Below are 21,519 nucleotides of genomic sequence, written 5' to 3' on the forward strand. Positions count from 1 at the left end.
GAGTTCCCATAAACAAAACCATGAGGGCGTGGTTGGAGCCCAAAGCGGACAATATTGTGCTACGGCAGAGTCGAGCCCAGGATGTGGTGGAGCCCGGGTCGGGATGTGACAATGTCAATCTAACACGCCCCGACCCCAATGTCATAGGAACATTGGGATGGTCACGTGCTGGCGGACACCCTAAAGGTGACGAAAGCCATTTAATTTATGCAAAGCTATAAACATGTGACACATGCATGCATATTGGAATTTATCATGCAATAGGAATGAATAACACAAAACTAAAGTTTAATAGCTAACAATTTAACATTAATTGTCACATCCTGACCTGGACTCCACCACATCCCTGACTCGACTCTGCCGTAGGACAATATTGTCCTCTTTGGGCCCCAACCGTACCCTCACGGTTTTGTTTCTGGGAACTCACGAGCAACTTCCTAATAAGTCACCCATCTTGGGAATGCTCTCGCCTGAACTCGCTTAACTTCGGAGTTCCTACTGAACCCGAAGCCAGTGAGCTCCCAAAAGACCTCGTGTTAGGTAGAGATAGGAATATACATATAAGGCTTATAGGATCCACTCCCCTGAGCAATGTGGGATGTTACATCAAACAAGTCTGCAAGCGGCACTATAAATGATGGATGACATGGTGTCGAAGTTCGCTGAACGGTTTGCTCTCACCGCAAACAAACAGAGGGTGATGGTGATTGACGATAAGAACAATGCGATGCTCTAATAAGGTCTTCCTAGTTTGGAAGGTTCTTACGAGTAAGGCTTTCAACAAAGATAGGTTTAAAAAGCAAATGTTAAACATGTGGCATCCAAAGGCTAGGGTTACGATTGTGGAGTTGGAGGATGGGTTATTCTCTTTTGGGTTTGATAATCTTAGAGAGAGGGCAATGATCTAGAAGGGGACATGGCTATATGATGGTGCTTTGGTAGTTTTGGTGAAGGCGAATGACTTTGTGTAGCTTGCATCTATCCTTTTGAGTTCTCAAGAGTTTTGGATCCAAGTTAAAAGGCTGCCTCTTGCGTATGTGACTCGACACATAAGGCAGTTCATTGGGAACTAGATTGGAGTACATATGTTAATGGATCTGAGTATAAGGAGTGTTAGCCACGATATCATCTTACGTATTTGAGTGGCAATGGATATTATGAAGCCATTAAGGAGAAGTTTGCTATTAGTTATTGCGGATATTGAATTGGGGATTGATCTATGGTACGAGAAAATTCCTATAACCTGCTTCCTTTGTGGAATTGTAAGACATATAGAGGAATACTACTTGCACTTCACGAGGAAGAATGACGACGATAAGTCGAAGCCGTATGATCAATGGTTCTAGTTTGATGTTCTGGGTAAAGCTTATAGGAAACTGATAAGCAAACGTTTTGGGCTAGATATAGCACACGGGTGGTCAATGACAGCCCCCATGCATATGGAGGAGAAGAATGAGGAAGGTGATTGTATGCCTAATATCCCAATCCCTCGTCATGGTGTAGTCGTGACAGAGATAGAAGACGGGGCAAACCAAGGAACCAGTGGAGAACATGAGGGCTTGTAAGTTGAGGATAGTGAAAATGGTGTGTACAACTTGCCGGATTTGAATGTCACTGTTGATATGGCGAAGATGGTAGTTGACTCTATGGCCATTATTCTTTTCCAGTAGCATAATACAACCTAGGCAGCACGTGAGTTGACCTTGTTTGGTGTTGCTTTGAATGTTGTGCCATCTTAAGGGGAATAGGACATGCCTAGCCTACCAGTAAATGACTCGGGAGAGAGCAGCATCTTTTTGGGATTGCAAGAGGTTGGTGCTACTGGACCCCTTAGTGATGGGGAGTACGTGTTGGGCCAGTATATGAGCACGGGGATTCAGGAGGCTAGCAAGGTGCAAATGGGTTGGGTCTACCATTTGATGGTGGTGAGTGGTCTGGGCTAGAACCTGAAATCAGAGAAAGGAGAGAAGAGAGATGGAGAGGAACTAGTCAGATCCTGTGACCCGGTTCCTATTCTTCAACTCGACCCTACGGAAACAATGGTTTCCGAGGGTTTCTCCTTCCAAACTCAGGCTACTTGACATACCCTGACCAAAATCAAGGCGTGCTGGTCGTCACGTGAGGGTGATGTAGCCATGTGCATAGTGCAGAAATGATATTGATAAAAAGAAATGTGAGTAACTGAGAACCAAGCTAGCTAATTTACACAAAGCAAAAATAAGTGCACATCTCGATATTTAAGTGTGATACACCATAATCAGAGCACGGGTAGCCTAAGTGCAGTCCAACAGAGCAAGTACTAATTATACAATACCAGAAGTGGTCCTACATTAGTGATAATCTATCAGAACCATTGTCAATTCCTCGTAAGCCACCAACAAGCACTCATACCTAAAACCTGGAGGGGTGCAAAACAAAAAGTGTGAGTGGGCAAAAACAAAGCTTTTCAAAACCATTTCACTTATCAAAGGTAATAACCCTTCGCTGTAAAACCTGTATAATTTCCCAGAAAATAGAATACATACGTATATCAAAACCATGCTTAAAATAGCAAAATCCACATATATACCATGTCAAATATCTTAGCATAAAATATGTAAGTCAGGTGATATAAATCAATGCAAATGATATGTCAGCCGGAGTCACTTAATATGACATGTACGGCTGAATCTATAGCTCATCCATCTAGCGGGAGTCATCTAATATGACCTACGCAGCTCAACCAATAACTCAACAAGTATGCTTGCACGTGATTCAGAACTACCTAAAGTGGTCTGTACGACATGACTGAGTGTAAATAAATACGCTCAAGTGCTACGATCACGTGAAGACTGTGCGAATGATCGTGGGCCACCTACGAGTCAGAACCACCTATAGTGGTCTGTATGACAGGACTGTGCACTTAACTTGGATCCAAGGTGAGCGTATTGTGTGGGAGGTGAACATCACGTGAAGGACTGTGCCTTGACCATGAGCGAGAGCACTAACACCGGGGTGCAGGTTTATGAGCTATAATACATCTCAACATAATCATGCAACTCACATCCGCAATCTATCAACTCACAGGGCACTTACCTGAGCTTTGCCAGCGTCAAATATAAATATGTGCAACTACTAAATGCATATTCTAATTATAAAATATTTGGCATGGCATTTCAAAACATAAATCCATTTAAATGAGTTTTTGGGAAAAATACCAAGCATATATATATATATATATATATATACACACTAAAAACCAAAAGCTTACTCACTGACATGTGGCAGGGTTGTAACCCCCGAGCCTCACCTGACTGCTCGTCCTCTGGAAACGTCTCACCTATATGTGAAACAACTATTTTAACGTTATTTTAAGCACATAACCAAAACTAGGTAATAACTTATCATACATTGCCTAATTGGGGTATTTGAATATACCATCGTGGCCTACTCAACCCCACGAACATCCTCATATTTTTAGAATAATTTTCTATGTTCCCAAGCACCCTCACGTGCCGGCCAAGGCAAGGCCACACGCGCAGGCACGTGCTTGGCACTTTGGACGGAATCCCTAATGGTGTTAGGGAATATTTCGTTAAATAATGGAATATACAGTTAAATATACCTGACGCCGTTAGTAATATTCCTTCAAAGTCGACGTAATATTCCCCTTCTCCTTCATTAGTTCGCCAGAGTCCGACACCGGTCACCTCTGCACTCGCCGGTTTTTGGAAAAACTTTGAATCTTAATATGTCACTCATTTCAACACCAAATTTCATGAAATATGTACCAAAATAAAGCTCTCAACAAGGAGAACATGATCTTACCACTTTGGGGTCTAAAACCAATGGAATTTGGCTGGAAAAATCTCAATAGCTCGGCCAACCCTATAACTCGACAAACTCGAGTGTCCCGACATCCAAAATCCTTCCAAAACTTCTCTATAAGCTTCGTGAAGTTACTTTAAGACTCCCTAGAACTTTAAAACTCCGTGAAACACCTTCGATCATGATGGAGTAACAGGACACCTCGTTGAAACTCCCTGGTTCTCGAGTTCCCGAGGTCCATCCTCCAAACTAAGGGTATAGCTCTGCTCCTGAGCTTGCAAGGAACTTGGAAATGGTCTCCACTATCTCGATCTATGCAAGATGAAGCTAGTTGGGTGCATGTGCATACGGACTGTACGGACGGAAAGAGGGTTTGAGACGAGAGTGACAGATGAAGGTTACATGTGTGTGAGTGTGTGTGTCTTGATCCGGATTGGGTATACAAATATAAAAATCCTTAAGCTCTAATTGGGCCACCAATCATAGGCTAAGAAAATCATCCAAAAAACCCCCAAATTTTAATTGGGTCCAAAAAAAGAAGGAAATGAGATAATTGGTCCATTTTTCTTAGCCCATGTATACCTTCACAACCCAACGCTCAAGGGTAAAATCATCTTTTCCACACTTTAAAAAATAATACATATTATAATCCGTGACGTGTCATCACACTACTTACACCAAATTATCACTTGGGAACAAATCTCCGACCTTCCTTCTCCCTTTTACACCAAAAAATCGAAGAAATTCGGCCAGATTTCATGATGAACCGCATCAGTGGGTATGGTGGTTCCATAGCGATGATCCGTCAATCCTGAAGCAAACTCCTTCAATTACCACCACCACAACACTCTTCTAGAAGCCAGGAACAAAGCCCAAATAGTTTTAGGGGCCGTGTTGCTGATTGATTGAATTGAAAAGCACCCAAAATCTAGGGTTCCGGCGGTTTGTGGGAAAATTCAGGCATTTCCTAGCTAAATTGGACTTGGCCACATGTATGAAAATTGCTCCCCTCACTAAGAACTACTTGCCTGTAAAATTCGGTAATTTTTGTAAATAATTGAATTTTTCTAGCGAATCAGGGTAGTTGACCGCCACCCGCGGCGGTACATAGCCAGTGGGTTGACGTTGCTTTTTTATGCAAATTTTGATATTTTAAATCCATAATTGGTACCCATTTGGTGTGATTCCAGTGTGAAAACTAATGTTGAATATTTTCGTTATTAGAGTATTTTCGAAAATGGATAAAAGGATGAATGGTGAACTACGAAAGGCTTTATCCCGCTCAAGGGTACATAGGCAGTCTAACAGGGTTAGATGCAGCCTTAAATAATTGAGATTAATCTTTTGTTGGGAATTTGAATTAAGAAAAGAAATTTGGTGACTAATTGAAAAATTAAGTCTTATGTTTTGGTATTTAAATTTTGGTTATGTATTTTGAGTGATTAATAAATATAACTAAAGAATTGTGATTAATGGTAGTTAAATAAATAAGATTTTAATTTGGCCTATCACATAAATTATATTCCAAAACCAATGTTTCGGGGCGAGACGTTACACCCATCATTGAGCATAACCAGAAGGTTTGGAAAAGGAAGCATAGAAGAGAGAAATTAGTGAGTGGTGTCCATCTGGGCACGGCTCAAGCTAATGCTAGACCATAGGTGGGTGGTCCCCTACCCGAGCTTGCAAAAGACTGGTGCGAGAAGACGAGGTTGTGGTAACAAGTAATGGGGGTTGAATGAGATTGTTGGCTAACTCGGAGATGGTTAGTTCATTGGCGAAGGTTGGCTTGGCTCAACCCCATTGTCAAAAATAAATTGTTTAAGTTGGAACTATCGGGGGCTTGGGAACCTCCGAGCAGTTAATGCACTCCAACATCTAGTTTATGCTCAAGATTCCACTGTGGTGTTCTTGTGCGAGACAAAAAGTAATTCTCGTCACATAGACCGTTTACGTTTAAAGTTGAACTTCGATCGTAGTTTTATTGTTGATAGTAGAGGTAATTCAGGTGGTTTGTGTGTTTTGTGGAAGGAAGAAATAAATTTATCCTTAAGGTCTTATTCTCAAAACCATATCGATTTTGATGGGGGTGTTCCGGGGGATGTATCTTATTGTTGTTTGACTATCTTTTATGGTTTTCCTACTACAAGTGATTGCCATAGGTCTTGGAGATCACTTGAGTCTTTTTGTGGCACTGATTCTATACCTTGGTTGTGTATTGGTGATTTTAATGAGATCGTCCAAACTAATGAACATGAACGAGGTAATGTGAGGCGAGATCGACAGATGGAAGGGTTTTGATCAGTAATGGAGCATTGTAATTTCATTGATTTAAGATATTCGGGGAACAAATTTACTTGGTTTACGACCAAATGGGGTGGATTCAAGGTAAGACTAGATCGCGCCTTGGGTAATCAGGAGTGAGTGGATAAGTTCCCGAGCTACATAGTAAATCATCTGAGCAAAGCTTCATCAGATCATGTTCCGATGCTAATTAATTAGTTGGGGCGTTTTCCAATTAGAGCTGAAAACAGTTTCGGTATAAGGAATGTTGTCATATGTGGTATGTGCTGAAGTGGTGTGAGAGGGATGGGAGTATGTTGTTGATGGTTCGCTGGTGTTCCAAATTACGGAGAAGATTAAGATGACTCAGATGAAGTTAAATAACTTGGCGATGAGCAATGCTAGGTCCGGACCGATTGAAATTCAAGAAGTGGAGGATAAGTTGATGAATTTGTTAGGGCAACCATTTTCTGAGGAGTCTATAGCACAAAAAAAATGACTTGATAGGTAGGTTGAACTAGCTTCTTGAACATGATGAGCATTTTTAGAGACAACGATCTAGAGAAAATTGGGTCAAGCTTGGTGACCATAACACCAAATATTTCCACGAGAAAGCTAATAGGAGACAGAAACGTAATGGTATATTTGGTTTAATATGATTCAAGGGTTTGGTGTGAAGGCCGAGTTAGGATAGAGGAGGTTATGGTGTTGTATTTCTCAAAGCTATTTTCTTTCAATGGTGTTCAGAATTTTGAGGATATTTTGGGCAATATAGTTCCATTAGTAACGGAGGAGATAAATGCCGATCTTGATCGCCCATTCACGAATGAGGAAATTAAGAGTGTTGTATTCCAAATGCATTCTATGAAAGCTCCGGGTCCTAATGGAATGTCACCTAGGTTTTACCAAAAACACTAGGGAGTGGTTGGTGCGAATATATGTAATGGTGTTTGGTCCATGCTTATCTTGGGACAAGTTCTACGGAAAATTAATTACACCCACGTCGCACTCATCCTCAAGGTGAAGGATGCAAAGATGATGACACAGCTCCGCCTAATTAGTCTTTGCAAGTACTTTACAAAATTGTGGCAAAGGTACTTACGAATAGATTGAAAGTTATCCTTCATAGTATTATTTCCCGAACTCATAGTGCATTTATTCCGGGGCAATTAATATTTGGTGGTTGCTGAAGTCGCTCACTATATGCATAAGCGATCGTCGAGGTATAATGGACTTATGGCTCTAAAATTAGATATTAGCAAGGCATATGATAGGGTGGAATGGAGATTCCTTAAAGCCATGATGTACTGAATAGGTTACTCAGAGCGTTGGATACACATGATTATGTTATGTGTTACAACAGTTTCCTACTTTTTCAAGGTGAACGAGGAGCTACTGGGTTATGTGCATTCGGAGCGTAGTATTTGACAGGGGGATCCTCTTTCTCCCTATTTGTTCGTTATTTATGTTGAAGGTCTATCGGCTTTATTAAGAAAGGCAGAGATTGATGGGGAGTTGTAGGGGATTAGAGTGTGTCGTGAAGCCCTTAGTATCCACTATTTGTTCTTCGCTAATAACAGTTTTCTATTTGCTTGTGGTATGGTTGGGGAGTGCCGGAAGATTATACAGGTATTAAGGACATATGAGATGGCTTCTGGGCAAGTTGTGAATTTTGAGAATAGTTGTGTATCTTTCAGTTTGAACCTTACAGACTACGATAAGCAATTATTGGTTGACGGTCTAGGTATGAGAAAGGTGGAGTTTCATGATAAATATTTGGGTATGCTAGTTTTAGTACGGAAATTGAAAAAGGAAACCTTTGCGTACATAAAGGATAGATTGTGGAAAAAATTGCAAAGCTGGTGGCGGTGTGATCTATTGAGTAGTGCAGGTCGAGAATTGCTAGTTAAACGATGGCACAAGCATTGCCGATGTACTCCATACAATGCTTCCTTTTACCCAAAACTTTTTGTAAGAAGCTAAATAGAATGATAGCAAAATTTTGGTATAATGGTGATCCGAGGAAACGGAAAATACACTGGCTTAACTAGAGATGTCTTTGTTAGCTTAAGCAGGAGGGGGGACTTGGTTTCAAAATCTTTATGCCTTCAATCTGGCTTTACTTGCAAAACAAGCGTGGCGTTTTCTCTAGCAACTGAAAGCCCTCGTTTTCCAAGATTTTAAAGCTCATTACTTCCCTAAGTCCAAGTTTATGGAAGCAATGGTGAAGCCAAATAGTATGTATGTATAGAAGAGTATTGCTGCGTCGAGGCAGGTGATCCACAAAAGACATAGGTGGCAAGTGGGTAATAGGAAGAAAATTTGGATATGGCAAGATAATTGGGTTCTGAGGGAGTCTTATTTTTTGACATTATTTCCACCACCGAAGAATTGGGACTTGGGGGCCAAGGTGGGAGGCCTTTTTTGGAGTGTAACGAAGCAATGGAATGTGCAGCTGTTAAATGATCTCTTTTCTGCTCAGGAGGTGGAGGCAATTCAAAGCATTCCGCGTAGCGTTCGGGATGTCGAAAACATGAGAATCTAGCATTATGAGCGTAGTGGCAAGTTCTCAGTTTGGAGCGCTTACTAGGTGGCTCGGGGAATAATAGAAAGTCACGGAAATGTGGCAGATGGCTCGTCGTCCTCCTCTAGTGGTGTAGGGGAGCGGTTTTGGAAGAAATTATGGAACGCAAATGTCCGGGGAAAGGTAAAGATTTGTGCTTGACGTGCATGTTTGGATTCTTTGCCCACACGTTTGAATCTTAGCAAAAGGAGAGTGATGGGTGAAGAGGTGTGTGTGGTTTGTGGTGTGCATTCCGAATCAACGAAGCATGTATTTAGAGATTGTAGTTTGGCAAGGGCGGTGTGGTTTCGAAGTCTAGGGCTCAGAATGGATAATGGGGGTGATCATAAATGTCTTGTGCAATGGTTAGTCAATATTGCGCAATAGGTACCCATAATGGGGTTGGAGCTTTGTTTGATGTTGTTATGGGCATTATGGAAACATAGGAATGATGTCCTATGAAATAGGTTGCAACTGCCGCCACAAGAGATTGTGTTGAGAATTGAGGGGTGGATGCATGAGTTTCATAAATGGCACAAGACTGAGGATCGAAAGACTACCAGGGAGGTTTAGGAATGGAGGAAACCTGAGGAGCGACGGATCAAATGTAAATTTGATGATGCTTGGAATGGTGGAGTTCCGGGGGGCGCAGGGAGGGGGGAGGGGTTATGGTGTCATCATTCGGGGACACATGGGTGAATTCATGGTAACTATTGCTGGACCTGTTGATATGTCCATGTCTGCAATGCACTCGGAGTTGGTTACAGCTCGTTGTTAGGTGGAACTGATTAAGAATAGCTTTCCGGAGGATGTCAATGTTAAATTTGAAGGCAACTCTAGTGTGGTGATGGCTGTTATGAAAGGACAAAGGGATGATTGCTCTATCTAGGGTTCTGTTAGAAACGATTTGAGATTTTTTCTCCTGGTCTTGGTGAATTCGGAGTGCAGCCATGTACAGAGGGAGGGTAATGCGGCAGCGCATCGTCTAGCTCGAATGGGCCTTGGTGCTTCTCAGGAGATGGTGTGGTTTGAGGGGCTTTTGGATCTGATTCAGGATATTGTATTTGAGGAAGGGATGTAATTTTAATTTGATTGTTCATTTAAGGATAGGCCTATTGTTGTGCGGGACACTCTTTTTCTTAGTCCGGGTTGAAATCCTCGAGAAGGTTTTTATCAAGGCCCAGTATGCACATTATCCTCATTTTGTACGTATTCTCAACTGCTTTGATGAATATCATACTTTGTTCAAAAATAAAAAATAAACAATAATTACATTTTACATCCTATACTATTTATTCATCAGTCTCTAGTGTGGGCCATTTTTTGGCTCCAAGTGGCCAATAAGATTAATTAACCCATCCACATGAGTCAGACATGTACATGTTAGTAAATATTCAATATGGATGCAAAGTTTTGTAAAGCGTGATCTCAATGCTTCAAATATTGAGCTAAATTTCCATTTATATTCCGTAAAAAGGTTATTGGTGAGCGAGAGATGCTATATGATCGATTGATATGTGTTTAACCTTGCACGTGTTACAAGACACGTAATTCCACCTATACATTACTTATTTGTTTATGTTTTCGGTCTGATATTTTATGTGCAGTGTTTGCGTGCCTGCTTAGAGGGATCCTTTGATGGTGTCAAGAGTCCGAAATGAACAACAAAATATCAGAATTTAGGGCATGCAAAAGGAAGAAAAAGCTGGAGGATGGAGACATGAAAGGACACGTACATGCAGGACCTTACATTTTAATTATATATGTAGTATAATGTCAACATCCAGGCAATTTTTTGAGTAGGTGATGTTCATCAAGCCCCTTTTGAGGAATTGGCTCTTCAACAACCCTCTGTCTATGTCTTAAAATTTAGCAGAGTCATTGGATGGTAGGGATCAAAATATCATGATCGACTATAATTCTTTTATATCTGAAGTATCTAATTGGAACGAAATTGGCTGTTTCTGAATGTTATGTACTTCAATTCCTTTCAGTCAAATTTTTAGAAAAATGAATATATATTGAGATTAGAATGAGAAACTGAAGAATATACACCTGAGTTCCTGAGTTCAAATTCTCCTTCTTTAGTATCGTTTGTATTAAAAAAAAGATGGAATCATGTTATGTTATTGGTTGCATCGTTTAGATTGAAGCATATACAGGACGGTAAAATGAAGATATTTGAAGGAGAATGGAAAGATAGAGATTATTTCTAAATAATAAATTGGCATCATGCAACCGATTGCTTATGCATGGGGCAGTTAGACATTGCTGCACCTAATGACTCCACTGTGTTGTCTGCACTAAGAAATGGTCCATATATACAAAATAAATGAAACCAATTCTAACATCCTACTTCCTGTGCACCGACAAATAATATATATATATATAAGGCTTTTTATCTAAAATGATCCTTGAGATTTGCATAATACATCACTTTGACCTCTGAGATTGAAAATCAATAAAAATGGTCGTTGCAATTGTCCACCATCCATTATTTTGGTCTTTCGTTAAAAACTCCGTTAAGTGTTCCAGAGCTCTTGGCCGGAAGTTTGGGCAATTTTCAAAGCTTCATAACTCAATCGTTTCTTAATCAAATTTGACTAATAATATATCAAAATGAAGATAGGAAAGTGTAGAATAATATTATACCATTTGGAAGCCCAATGGTTGCCGGAGATGGTCAGAAAATAGTCTGAAATGTGACTGGTCTGTGGAAAAACTGAAAAACTCGCCGAAAACTTGGTAAACTTTAAACATTCATAACTCCTTCAATAATCAATGAAATTAGTGATTCAAAAACGAACTTCTCGATGAGAAAAATATAATGGTATCTTTCTTGAAGGCTAACTCGCTGTGGTTTGGCCGAAAAATGGCTCGAAAGTGGCTGTCTTTGTCATCTAGTTAGCCACTTTCGAGCCCTTTTCCGGCCAAACCATAGAGAGTTAGCATCTATAAAGGTACCATTCTATTATTCTCATTGAGAAGTATGATTTTCGTTTTTGAATCACTCGATTTCGTTGAGTATTGAAGAAGTTATGAACATTTAAATTTTACCCAGTTTTCGGCGAGTTTTCCAGTTTTTCGGTTTTCTCGCAGACCAGTCACCTTTTAGGTTATTTGATGTGATATATAATAGCACACAAATTAAACCCTCTTTTTGACAATTGTAGTATAGATATAAGTAGGGATCGTTCTAGGCCGGGAATTAGGAGGGATTGCTAATCTAATGAAAACTGACTCAAAGACACAAAAATATGCTTAAAAACACTTAAACAAACTCAAAGACTCTTAACTAAACTTATATGACTCAAAACAAACTCAAAAGACTCAAAACAACACAAAACAATCAAATAGACTCAAACTAGATTCTAGGACTTAATTTGGACGAAAATAGAATTGGTTTTGACTCAAAACACTTAAAAACACACAATAGCTCAGAATGAATTCGGTAAGGGTAGAATACGCCTTATGGTCGATCGAAGGTGAAGGTCCTGTGCCACCTAATTGACACTTAAAACAAAGGGGGGAGGTTTTGGTTTTGACGAATTTGAATTAAAACAAAACAGAAACTAAACTAGACAAAGTTATGAACGAATTTGGGTATATGGATAGGTGATTAGCTAGCTAGAGGGTCCTTCTCCACACATGACACACTTGCATACAAATTGATTTCCAGTTGCTTTTCGATAAACCATGAACCTCAACACTCCAAATTAACCGTGACATCACTAATTAACCCTCAGATTTTTCTTAAGTTATTGGATTGGATGACATCATATGACAACCCAAAGCATTCTTCAAAAGTTCCCTACATGACATCATAATAGAGATACAATCAAAGATCATTACGTTCAATGAAAATCATAAGCATTGACAAAGCACTTGTAACTATGACATCATGATACTCATGCCAGGAATTTACTTAACATGATTGTGAAAACAACCTTAACTACTTGTGAATATAAGTTTGTAACGATTATGTGAAACTCCCTTATATTCTAGCACCAAATTCAAGCATGCAAATTAAGTGTGCACCCTTAATCAACAAACAAGAATAAGTTATCCATCAAACAGTTAAGTAAATTGCATTCACAATTTATGAAATCACAACTGAAATTAATCAATTCATATTGCAAATATAATCATGGTTTCAAAGTCTCCTCTAGCCAAAACAAAATTAGTTCCTCATGTTTACAACAAAACAAAGAGAATATAAATCAAACATTGAAAACAAAGATTGAATACACCTAGAAACGCTCCAACAATCCAAGTTTGAATGGCCAAAACGTCCAAGGCTTCTTCTCTCTTCTTTCTCCTTCTTTGTTGCGGCACAAGGGTGTTTGGGTATGAATTATGGTGATGGATGGATAGGTTGGATGGTGGTAGGGGGTGGATGATGGCTGAATGAATGTAGAGAATGAGAGAGTAAGTCGAATGGATGTGTATGGATGTCTAGAGTCCCTCATAAGTGCGGCATATTATGTATATATAGAGGAAGAAAGGTTAAGGCAATAAGTAATTAATTTGGGAAGGTTTTTAGCTCCAAATCCTCAAGGAAAAAGGGTAACAAATCAGAATCCCAATGGAAAAGGGAAGGAAAGTTGCGGCATTGACTAGAATAAAAGGGAAAAGAAAATATATGGCAGATTTTGGAAGAAAATGGTAAGGATATCTGCGGCAAGGACTAGGATAGTGCAAGGGATCTTTGGTTTGTGTCCTAAAATACATAAGGTACCTTCAAAGTTGCTAGAACATAGGGATATTTAGGATTATAAAAGGTTAACCCAAAAATGGAAACCTTGGCTTAACTTTCCTACTTTGAGTAGGAATCCTTCTTTGACTAGGAATCCTACTTTGATTAGGAATCCTACTTTGATTAGGAATCCTTCTTTGATTAGGAATCCTACTTTGATTAGGAATCCTAACATCTTTAGGTCTTCAATTTCGTCCATTCCTTTTGCTCCAAGCATATACTATCCATTCCAAGCTCAATTTTGCTCCAAAATGCACATTTTTGCTTCCTTAGCCATATGAACCTAAAAACACACGAAAATAGCTTAAACTACTAAAATAACTATGAACTAACAACATAAATGTACGAAAACAAGCTAACTAAGTCGCCTAAATATGTTCCTATCATTATTTTTCGGCCATCTATGGTAACCATTGAGATTCCAAATTGGTATAATCTTGTTCTACACTTTCCTATCTTCATTTTGATGTATTATGAGTCGAATTTGGTTAAGTAATGATTGAGTTATGAAACTTTGAAAATTGCCCAAACTTCCGGCCGAGAGCCAGGACACTTAACGGAGTTTTTAGCAGAATGACTAAAATAATGGATGGTGGACAATCTCAGGGATCATTTCTATTGATTTTCAATCTCAGGGACCAAAACAATGTGTTATGCAAATCTTATGGACCATTTTGGCTAAAAAGCCTATATATAATTAACTCATGATATTTAGTTATCTATCACTATTGTCTGTGTTCGATTTGCTCTTGTAAGCTTTGTGTCTTTTGTCAATGTCTTATGGGGAGCTAACGGGGTGTGTATCTCGATGCAATTGGTAGTTTTGTTGGTGATTTTATGCACGAGTAATACTAGGGAGACTAAATTTGTAAACTAAATGACATGAAAGTTGATGTTTGTATTATTCTTTAAACATTGATAGCGCTCCTTTCTTATTGGTGACACATCATTTAGTTTGCAATTTTAATCTATAAATTTAGTCTCCTTAGCATCACTCTTTATGCACATAATCTCTGTTAGTATTAACTATTTGCATCTTTTGCGTTTCGTCTTCAGAGTGTCTGGACACTAGTTTTGTTGTAGAATCCCCTACACGGTAGGTTATGAAATGTTTAAATTTTTAGTTGGCAGGATCAAAGTTCTTTTAATTTTGGAGTGTTGTTACATTTCCTTGTTACTTCTTATGTTTGTCACACACACATATATATGCATCAATATCATTTTGTTTTCGAGTATTTTTAGTTTGAGAACTCTTCAACTTAATCTCAGGTTCTCTTCTTGAAGTTTGTACTTTTTCAAAATGTTCTAATAAAACTCTTATGGTTTCATCTAGAAAATCATCTTCAACTCTTCCTTCCCTAGCTTATTTATTTCACTATGAGTTGCTTGACGAATGCCAATTTTAGTTATTTTATTTGTATATAACTAGAGTTAATTATATGGAGTACCTCTACTTGAAAAAATAGTGGTGGAAACCCCATTTAAAACAAGCATGTAACACAAAGTTAGACCATATAACTAACCCTTATCAACTTTCCTACTTTGACCATATCCATAAATCAACTAATGAGTACTCTCTTCTATTATTTTATTTTTTATTTTTATTTTTGCTAGGAAATGAAAACTTTATAACGAGAAACAATGAGTACAACTTGTTCCAGTACAATAAAAATAGAAAGTTTTCCAAGCAGGGATAAACTAGAAATATGTACGGATAAGGGCATCCTCATACAACAAAGTCACAAATTAAAAAGCTAAAAAGTTAATTAAACAAAATACTTATATATTAATCTAAATTTTTCATACAAGATATTATAATACCCCTCGATGCGTTTTCATGCTTTAAAAGCGTTGCATGACAACTTTATTACCGACACCATCAAATATTTCTCACTTTCTATAAAAATAACCATGTTATCATTTATCCATTGATTTACCATCTGATTTGTTAATCGATTCTTCATAAATTTAATGGCCGAAAATACTCTTGCAACATTGACAATAGCAACTGGAACAATTAATGTTAATGTAACAAGCAAGTATACTAGTAATACATCTTACTAATGTCACAAGCATATACATTTTTTCATCAAAAAAAATTGGGTGGGGGCACAACCCTTCCTCCCCCCCCCCCCTCCCCCCGCGGGGGGACTGTTGGATTAAATTTTTTGAATAGAGTAACCATAGCTAGTAATAGCGTCAACCATAAAATTAACCTCTCTAAAAACATGCTTCCAATTGATAGTAATGAAAGCCTCCGCCACCTATAGTCATGAACCAATTTCTTAAGAACACATATTAACAATTGAAATAAATTACTTGAATCAAGCTGAGGTACCCACAGTCAGTTACTACCACTTTGATCAATAGTTTTCACAAGGTAAAAAGCTCACCAAACACACGTGTGAGCTCGAAACAAACTCAAGATAAAAATTGGGAATAAGAAAGTAAAAAATTTAACTTCAAAATATATATTTACGAAAACAAAAGGCTTGCATACAAATTTTTTAAATTGAATTTGATGATTTCTTCAGTGCAACTTTCATTTTTTTTTTTTTTTTTTGAAAATGGGAACCAACTAGTAGTTTTACCACGGCAATCCCTCATTTTGGGAGCCGAGAAGACTTACAGAGGCATTTCAGCCTCCTCCTAACTACCGTTGTGTAATTTACCAGCACCAGGAATCGAACCCAAAACGTGCCGTGTGGAATACTCCTTATATCGTTGAAGTTTTATAAAAAACAAAGAAAAAGACAAAAAAGACTGAATGCTTTAGCAAGGGGCAGTTAAACAATTATATTGCCTAACATAGAGGATGGTCCTATTGAGAAAAAAAAAATGTAATCAAGCAAGTCAAATTATTAAACCCCAAAAAACCCACTTACCATAAATTAATCACAAGGTAAAATTAACCATTTCTTTCTTTTCACCAGCTTGCTAAGTTGCTAGCAACGCAGATGCTTAAAATAGGTACAACAATGGGAGCAAAATTCCAAAAATAAAGTCGAAGAAGAATAAAAATGGTCCACCGATCCTACTTGCTGTATTGAAATTACGAGTTCGTGCTCTCCAAAACAGCTGGCCCTTTGGGCCTCATCGCAGATAATATTAAAACAATTTAAAACTTGAAATAAATATGAATACACCACCCAGGATGATGATAGGGACAGGCTCACATGAGCCCAACCAGATAATACATGAGGTCCCTACTTATATATAATTTCCCACAATTTTATTCATCAGAAACCAATTAAAATTATAACGTGGAAAAAATATTTTATAAAAAAAAAAAAAAAAATTCATGCCTGACTGAAGAAGTTTCCTGGCGGGCACCTTCCTTGGAAGAAAATCACACGCATGGAACATAGTCACATACGCACAAATACTTATTAGCCAGCCCTCCTTTCAAATAGATTTGTTTTTCAAACACAATTATTATAGCATACTACCTTACGTGTTATAATAAAAATAAACAATATAGTTGATATGTCATACTTTTAAGATATAAAAATTAAAAACAATCTAACATATTTTAATCTGAATAAACTAATAAAAGTGCGGACTGCGCCTCCTAATGTGAGAGTTTCATGTTTGATGTTATGAATTGGTAAGTCTGTTTGATTATGATCACAAGTATGATGAAATTCTCTATAGCTTATCCGAGCCCCAAAAATATGTATAACCATTATTTGACACAAATTATCTACCTTTATGAAAAGAAACGAAAAACTAATAACCTTACCGTGTTTCGAAAATACTAAAAAGTTGCTCCTACAAATATCTCTTTCTTTTTCTTCTTTAATTTCTTTTGTTCTCTCTCCCACCATTACGCGCTCTCTCTCTCTCTCTCTCTCAAAGCCCAAGTCAACAACAAGGGGAACTTCTTTGCACTCTTTGAAACGTCCATGGGGTATCTGAGTCTTGTTGGTCAAAGAAGAATGCACCGACCGTCATTGTAATGAGAGCTACCCTTCTGGCTTCTGCTTCTTTTCAGCCTGCAGCTGCCTCCTACTTTCCTCTTCTTCTTCACTAGAATTTTCCATCACCAATCTCAACCCTAGGAAAAAAAACCCACAAAAATTTGAGGAAGAAAAAAAAAAATCCACAATAATAACAAGAAACAAGAAAGAGAAAAGTGTTAGCTTTAGAGTATATAGCTCCCAACCCACCTGCTTTTTTTCTTCTTCCCTTAGATCTTCAAGATCTAGGAATTTGAGGTAGTAAAAAAGTTTTTTTTCTTCTAATTTTTCACTTTTATTTTATTTTTTTGTTTATCATGAATTTTGGAGCAGCAGCCGGAGGAGCTATAGGTGGTGGAATTTCTACTGAGGATGACCAAAATATGGTGAGAGGTAAGCTTCCTTTCTCCTATGCCTCCTCTCCCACTTCATCTTCATCTTCTCCTCACTACAACAAAACCACCGGCATAGCTACTATGGTCCCTTCTTCCGCTGTCAGCAGCTGGCACGACAGTGGCAGCCGCTCCGACATGAAGCTCGAGCTCATGGACTCGTCCCCCCGAGAAAACAATGAAGGTGGTGGTGCTCAAAGAGAAGAAAACCCAATCCCCATAGAGAGGGAGCACATGTTCGACAAAGTCGTGACGCCGAGCGACGTGGGGAAACTCAACCGCCTCGTCATCCCGAAACAGCACGCGGAGAAGTACTTCCCGTTGGATTCTTCCAGCAACGAGAAAGGGCTTCTGCTGAATTTCGAGGACCGGAACGGGAAGTCATGGCGGTTTAGGTACTCCTACTGGAACAGCAGCCAGAGCTACGTGATGACCAAAGGGTGGAGCAGGTTTGTGAAGGAGAAAAAGCTTGATGCTGGCGACATAGTCTCATTCCAGCGAGGGCTTGGTGAGGTGGGGAAAGACCATCTTTTTATTGATTGGCGGCGCCGCCCGGATGCGCCTGATCCAAATCATCATCCCCACCACCACTACCCGCTTCATTCTCATCATCCACATTATCAGCCCAATTTTGCAATTCCTCATCAGCATCAATACTCCTGGAATCCCCACCGGTCGGTTCCATGGAGCCCGTTGCTGATGAGACCGCCTGGGGCAGTAATGACTCGGGAACACTTGCACTTGTCGCAGCCGCAGATTAATTCCGGCGTGCATCACCCCTATCGGAATACTGGGACCAGCGGTGGTGGTGGCTCGGGTTCTTATGGTTACGGAAATGTGGTTAACTCTTCTGGCCCGATTTATTATATGAGATCAGCTTCGTCTGCTGCCGGCCCGCCACAGTTTTACGAGCAAGAGGGCAGTGGACTAATAGAATTACAACAACAGCAACAACATCAACAAGTACAGCTGGGTCGAGTTCATAATGAGTCGAGTATGGTTTTGGAGTCGGTGCCGCTGGTCCATGGGAAGGCGGCAGCCAAGCGGATGAGGCTATTTGGAGTTAACATGGAGTGTCCCATATCGGAGTCGGATCATGAATGTGACTTATTGCCTTCAGCCACATTATCATCATCCTCATCGTCATCCCAGTATCATCATCATCATGCTCTCCAACAACTCTCTCCGTCGCAACCCCCACCACTCCAATTAAGGCTATATGACGGCATGCCTCTCCGCCACCAAGCTATGCCCTCTACCACCACTACTAGTACCACCACCGACTTTCTCAACATAAGTGGGAAGGCCTCATCATCTTCCATGTCCTTGGACTTTGAGGTCTAATTCGCTAATCCATCACACAAATGCCGATAATCATCTAACGGTGGCGAAATTAAGACAAAAAACAAGGAATGAAGAAGGAGAAAACGATGATGTGGCAGATTGGCAATTGAATAAGAAGAATTAATTTGGAAGATGAACAGATTTTTCAGCTCGATTGGTGATAGTCATTGGTACAGAAACGGTACAAGGTTTGGGGTTTTTTTTTTAGAAGAGAATGAACTGATGATGATCTAAGTGATAGAAATGCCAACAAATGTTATCCAACTGATCATGTCTTTATCTTTATTAGTTTTTTTAACCTTAATTTTCATGTGTATAAATATTTTTTTTATTTAATATAACAACAATCTATATGGATAGATATAGATCATAGTCAGCGCAGTGGTATATTCTATCAAGACATAGATCCATCATTTCCCCAAGATTTCATGCTCTCCTTTTGTATCACTCATGATCTGAAATATGAATTTGTTACTATTTATAATCTTTATTTATTTATATATTAATCTCTTCGGCTACCCACTTCTTTCTCTCTCTCTCCCTCCCTCCCTCCCTCCCTTCAATGTTGTTGTTGTTTTCATTCAAGTAAATGGAAGAAACAACGTTTCCTGATGACTGCTCAGAAACAGTTGATGATCAGAACACAAGTGCTGCCAGAGCTACCTGATGTAATTGTGGTTTTGTATTTTACCTTTGGTAGGTTTGTTGTTGTTGTCGCTGCTTCGTTGGGCACACCACCCGCAGGTTTTCTCAGACAGACTTGCAGAGAGATTAAAAGCAATAAGGTAGCAGCTAGCTCTGTTATATGTAGTGTCCTTAATTGAAAACTTTTCTGTCTTTATATATCTTTAACTATTTAACCTAATTAATTCTTGCCACCTTCTTTTCTGCAATAATAGTAATTTGTTGATTTACTTCTTTCCACCTTCTCCATCTTTTCATTTCGTCTCACTACAAAATTAAAATTAAATTCTCCTCCAAATCAATAGCTAATTTATTATGGTACAGCTCTAGTGCTACTATTATTGTTTATATGTCGGTGTTGTATACACTGCAACATGTAGCTAATAATTACGACAAAATACGGGTAAACTGCTCCTACTGTTGGATAAAATTACCTGCACTATACTGTTCTTATAATTTTTGTTCATCCAATTGCATGTTCCTTAGCTATTTGGCTTTTACTTGCAAGGAAAATGTATATGTGATAGTACTAAACCTAACTAATGTAAGGATTAAACGGTACTTTTTCATGGTTTTAACTTTTTTTGTGGACCACAATTTTAACTTGTAACAACTACTACATGACAATAATAGTGTATGTAGCTAGACTGATGCATCCCCTATTGTAATGTGGATTTTATAAATCATACTGTTTTAAAGATGAAAACAATATATATTTCAGCGTTGTCTCTATAATTTTTAATGTTTTGATGAACATGGTTGATATTTCGTGATGATTGTATAATGAGTTCGAGGATATGGATGATACACATAAATATCGATACCAACTTACCAGATTCATGATCAGGTTCTTTTGCCACCATTAAAGATCATGTTTTTTTTCATCATTTAGTTGTAATGTGGATAAGAACCTTGCCAAGGCCTGAAATATATAGCATACATACTTGGGCTAGTATGGCATATGTATTTGTTGTATTTGAATGCATTAGTTGCATTCACAAAGTAAAATGAGTAATAAAATTAAGGATCGGTGAGCCTAATACTTAACTTATTGCTAAGGCCTGAAGTATACAAATTTTTCATTCATCTTAGGATTTCACTAGTTGCATATTGAAATCATGAGCATTATACATTCTCATCAAAGCCTAGGGTTACACACTTTGGACCTTCTCTTTTTTTTCCTTGATTTTATGTAATTTAATTATTTTTATCAAAGCAAAAGAATCAGCTGCTTTCGAAGGGTTCATGCTTGAGACATAAATTTTTCTCAGTTTGAGAGGCACAAATGAAATAGTATTTCATACAGAATTTTAACAAAGTGACATGGTAAATATATACGAAAATACTCTAACGGATTGGAGTACGTATGTAGTAGGTTTTCTTTTCAAGGTACATATCTATTGTTATTCTTCCCATTAATTAGTTGCAATTTAAATTTTTTAACATTATAATGAAACATCCCATATCGGCTACTGATCAGTTAATTTTAGCAGATATATATAATTGGTAAAATCCTTTCACCCTTTTTTTTCTTTGAAGAAGAGCACAAATTAAAAGGATTAGAAATATTTGGTTTGTAGTTAATAATTAATTGCTCATATACTAATGTTGTTCATTTGCTTAATCTTTACTCCTAAATTCTTTCATTACTAATGTTACATGGTAAGATATTAATTAGGAGTTTTTGAAATCCTTATAGTACTTATATTGTTGCCATGGTCAGTATTACTA

At 38.4% G+C, this 21,519-nt stretch overlaps 1 protein-coding gene across 1 annotated transcript; it reads left to right on the forward strand.

The window, feature by feature from the left end:
• Positions 1 to 17,230: 17,230 nt before the first annotated feature.
• LOC125467799 (B3 domain-containing protein Os03g0120900-like) lies at positions 17,231 to 19,622 on the forward strand. Its single transcript, XM_048566754.1, has one exon. It carries the CDS (start codon positions 17,686 to 17,688, stop codon positions 19,102 to 19,104), a length of 1,419 nt encoding a protein of 472 aa, XP_048422711.1. The 5' UTR covers positions 17,231 to 17,685; the 3' UTR covers positions 19,105 to 19,622.
• The last annotated feature ends 1,897 nt before the right edge of the window (positions 19,623 to 21,519 follow it).

Source organism: the organism of the source record quoted next, unplaced genomic scaffold, assembly GCF_019419815.1.
Source record: "Pyrus x bretschneideri cultivar Hongxiangsu unplaced genomic scaffold, Pyrus_bretschneideri_v1 Contig42, whole genome shotgun sequence".
Taxonomy (NCBI): domain Eukaryota; kingdom Viridiplantae; phylum Streptophyta; class Magnoliopsida; order Rosales; family Rosaceae; genus Pyrus; species Pyrus x bretschneideri.

What these genes read in the sequence shown, in the direction of transcription:
- LOC125467799 (XM_048566754.1), top strand. Translation starts at nt 17,686, where the DNA reads ATGAATTTTGGAGCAGCAGCCGGAGGAGCTATAGGTGGTGGAATTTCT.